This window comes from Nestor notabilis, unplaced genomic scaffold, assembly GCF_000696875.1.
Source record: "Nestor notabilis isolate BGI_N333 unplaced genomic scaffold, ASM69687v1 Scaffold36408, whole genome shotgun sequence".
NCBI lineage: Eukaryota > Metazoa > Chordata > Aves > Psittaciformes > Psittacidae > Nestor > Nestor notabilis.
Genome location: NW_009941222.1, coordinates 1 through 3,785, shown reverse-complemented (window position 1 = coordinate 3,785; position 3,785 = coordinate 1). Strand labels below are relative to the sequence as shown.

At 36.8% G+C, this 3,785-nt stretch overlaps 1 protein-coding gene across 1 annotated transcript; it reads left to right on the top strand.

Annotated features, from left to right (window-relative positions):
- Window positions 1-222: 222 nt before the first annotated feature.
- On the top strand, window positions 223-1,255 carry GSKIP (GSK3B interacting protein). The gene is made up of 2 exons (XM_010020758.1): window positions 223-480; window positions 1,094-1,255. The coding sequence occupies exons 1-2, from the start codon at window positions 223-225 to the stop codon at window positions 1,253-1,255; spliced, it is 420 nt and encodes a 139-aa protein (XP_010019060.1).
- The last annotated feature ends 2,530 nt before the right edge of the window (window positions 1,256-3,785 follow it).

The window sequence follows — 3,785 nt, the reverse complement described above, 5'->3', positions numbered from 1 at the left end:
TGCTTCTACATGCTAATGTAACTTTCTTTACACTTGTTCTCAACTTGTTCATCTTGGGCCTGAGTTCTCTGGGCAGTCATAAGTTCTAGAAGTCACTGGGTCTCATGTTTTCCTTTTTTGGACACTTAAATATGTCTGTTTAAGATATATCTCTTTTACAGTGTCAACATGTATTGAGTATAGTGGTATAATAAATCTAAAATAAATGTTTCCGTATGCAGAATGGAGACTGATTGCAATCCTATGGAGTTGCCCAATAATACAGAGTTCGAAGAGGATTCTGATTATAGAGACTTCGAAGGAACAGATGTGAAAGATATGAGACTAGAAGCTGAAGCTGTTGTGAATGATGTTCTGTTCGCTGTCAGCAACATGTTTGTCTCAAAAACCCTTCCCTGTGCTGAGGATGTGGCATATATCAACGTGGAAACCAGAGAAAGGAACAGATACTGCCTGGAGCTCACCGAAGCAGGACTCAGGGTAAACTAATCTGTTTAAAATTTCTTAAGCCTCTCTGTTTTGAACAATGTTTGTGTTCAAAATGTCCCTAGAAAAATACCCCAGTGCCACCAAAACAGCATACTGTTGTTGTACTTTTCTGACAGCCTATTCTACATGTTTTCTCCTAGCCAGTAGAACTTTAGTTACTTCCAACAAAGCAAGAGGCGAAGTTCATGAAAACCCGGGCATTTATTTGAGATACAAAACTTGAAGCAGCAATTTATTACAGGCATGTCAGTCTTTGGGTTTCTTGGGTACCCAGTTATGTCAGTAATACAGCATGTATACAACTCTTTTTGCACCATTTGTATTTTTTGTGCCATCATGCAGATGTACAACTTCTTTTCAAAGGTCATAATGATAAATTTTACTCATATTCTGAGTTTTGGACAAAACATATCTGAAACTGTCTAAATACTGTATTACCACTAAGCCCCATAGTAGAAAGCCCAGATTGCAATTTAAATCCGGTATCTTTTGTTCTCACATTACTATACTACCCTGACTTGCAAAATTAAATGTTGTGATATCTATTTCCCAGGGCAAGGGGATCCTAACCACAGAAATTTAACCAGTGATATCTTTGTTGCAGGTAGTAGCTTATGATTTTGATCAGGCTGATGACAGATTGCAAACTCCATACCATGAAACTGTCTACTCCTTATTGGACTCTCTCAGCCCTGCATATCGAGAGGTGTTTGGAAATGCATTACTACAAAGACTAGAAGCTTTGAAGAAAGACAGTCAGTCATGAGGACAGTCAGTCCTCACCCACATGTGAGGAAGGTTTCATCTAGAAGGAATTCTTAATATGAGGCTCTAAGATTTTTCTTACAAACATAATCACAAGCATCTTAAGCTTCATTTTTTGCATTAATATACAATTCATGCTAGTACTACTCTGTAACAATTTGCTACAATGGATTTGCATATATCATAAAGCCATTAAAAGCCACTTGGATAAATAACAAGCATTTCTTAATTTTACTTTTTTGTTGTATGTGAGCAAGTAAGGTGCTTCTTACAACATTCAAAAAATTTGGTGTCTTTTCAAAGTGACTGTCCAAACCCAAAAAAAAAAAAAAAAAAAAGAACTGAATGTTACTTATACAAGTATTAATTTTTTGTGTTTGTTAATGATAATTTTCAGATCTGCCCTTTAAAATAGAAGCTAACTACTTACTCTACTCAATTAATGAAAAATAATTGGGAAAGCTACTGTTCTGCAAAGAACAGAATTTCAGCTTAATTTGCTACACATTTGGTAACAAGAAAGATGATTCTTCAACAGTTGAACATTGCTTAGGTAGTGACAGTATCTGAGTTAAAATCAAGGTTAAATATTATTTGATCAGTCCTCATCTATGGTAACCAGCAATCTCCAAATAATAAATGAGATGTACTGCTAATATATGAATGTATTGTCTGAATCGCAAATGAGTTAAGCACAGAATTTCGATGTAATGGGCTACATTTCCTAAATATGATGTTATATGTGCTATATATATGTATGCTATATTGTAACTGGGAGGCTTGAAAGACATTTTAGCCTGTTTACTATTCTGAATGTGTGTTTACATGACGTACAGGATATACTGAAGAGTATTTTTGCGTCAGCCTTTACTTTCTATAATACAGTACTTTGGTACTCCTGTTTTTCACATTTTATCTTTCAACTGTACAGCGTCCTCTCCTAATGAATACTAAGTAAGCACTGTAATGTTAATGGCATTTTATTGGTTTGAAACCAAAGGCTGTATGAAATTTGCTAAGACTAATACAAACTGAAAGAGATAACTTGTATTTTCTACTTGAAAAGTGGTACAAATCTCTTTGTAAATCTGTTGTTCTGGTGTAACTTTCCAAGTATGTTCTGAAAGGTAGACTTTTTAAAATGACAGTTGGTTAGAAATACCAGTACTGTTGAACTAACATTCTCTGATTATCGTACTTTTTGTATTCTTGTATTATTCAGTATTTGTGTGTACTTATTTAAATAATCCTGCCATTATCCTGCCATGCTTTTGTGACAAGTACATGCAGTAGCTTTTTTGGAGCCACACTTAGGGATACATAGTTTTCATGAAGTCACGGATTCAAGTGACTTCAGTAGCACTATATTGACTTCTACCTGCTATGGGTTAGTCGTGTTAATTGGAGAAGCCTTGTAAAGTTTTTGTAATAGCTTTGGAGTAGTGATGTACAGCTGTGACTGACAAGACAACTGTAGTTAGCGCTTCTGTTTTCCAGAGCTTAAGTTTGTTATCGTTTTAGGTTGAAACTTCTGATATTAATCCTCTGCCCTAGGGTATGCTTCCATGCTCTAAAAATTGTTCATAGGCTCTCTTTTGCACACAGGTCTGTGGTACGTGGTTAGTCCTCTGTGAGGAGAATGTACTTTACCAGATTTATATTTGAATATTTTGCCGTGCAACTAATTTACTTGCTCAATTTCAATAACTAAAGCATTAAATAAATAAACTGGTGTGTTGTAGTTTTCTTGCGGGGAGGCACTCAAATGGGGATAGTGAACAACAAAGTCATCATGCCCATAAAAAAGAAGAAAAAAAAATAGCAACTATTTAACAAGTACTTGAAAGCCTTTGACTGTAAACTTGTATCTGCTGAAATTTGGTCATGAAAAAACAAGGTAGGTGATTGTAAAGAGGAACTTGGAAAGGAAGTGTTAGGAATACAAGTGGGAAAATGCCAAATTAAATGTTACATTGGTATGATTTTTTTCCCCCTTGACATCTTTAAAGTGCCTTGTTATTTTGCGTGCTTAATGTAAACCTAAGATAAGAAATAGTTTAAAAACAGGTGTTCTGTAGGTGTTACCAAAAAAACATTGTTTCTTATCCTGCAGTGTTAACTCAAAACTGGGAAAGCTGTGTCACTGTGCTACATCTGTGTTACTGAGTGTGAAGAGAGTGCACCTTAGTCCCAATTGCTGCCTGTATGGAGGGAGCTTCTCTGCAGCCCCGGCAATGAAGAATCTCAATAGGTCTCTTTTGCTGTCGGTTGTTTTCGTTATCACCCTGAATGCGTGCTGCTTGGCCTAATGTAGCTGTTAATCTATGAATTACCTACAACGCTTGCCTGCTACCTGAAAGGTACATTTTGTCCTGTTCGGCGTCTAGAAATTGGGAATAAAGTCCCTAATTTATTGACTACCACTACCCCGTTTATCAGACGGAATTAGGTACAAAAGGAGAGCACACGCATGCCCCGACCGCCTGCCCGCGCTGGCGGCAGCCCTGCCCGCAGGCAGGCAGGCAGGCAGG

Coding starts and splice junctions, on each gene's coding strand:
- GSKIP (XM_010020758.1), top strand. CDS start 223: ATGGAGACTGATTGCAATCCTATGGAGTTGCCCAATAATACAGAGTTC. Junction 481..1,093: donor TCACCGAAGCAGGACTCAGG/GTAAACTAATCT, acceptor TCTTTGTTGCAG/GTAGTAGCTTATGATTTTGA.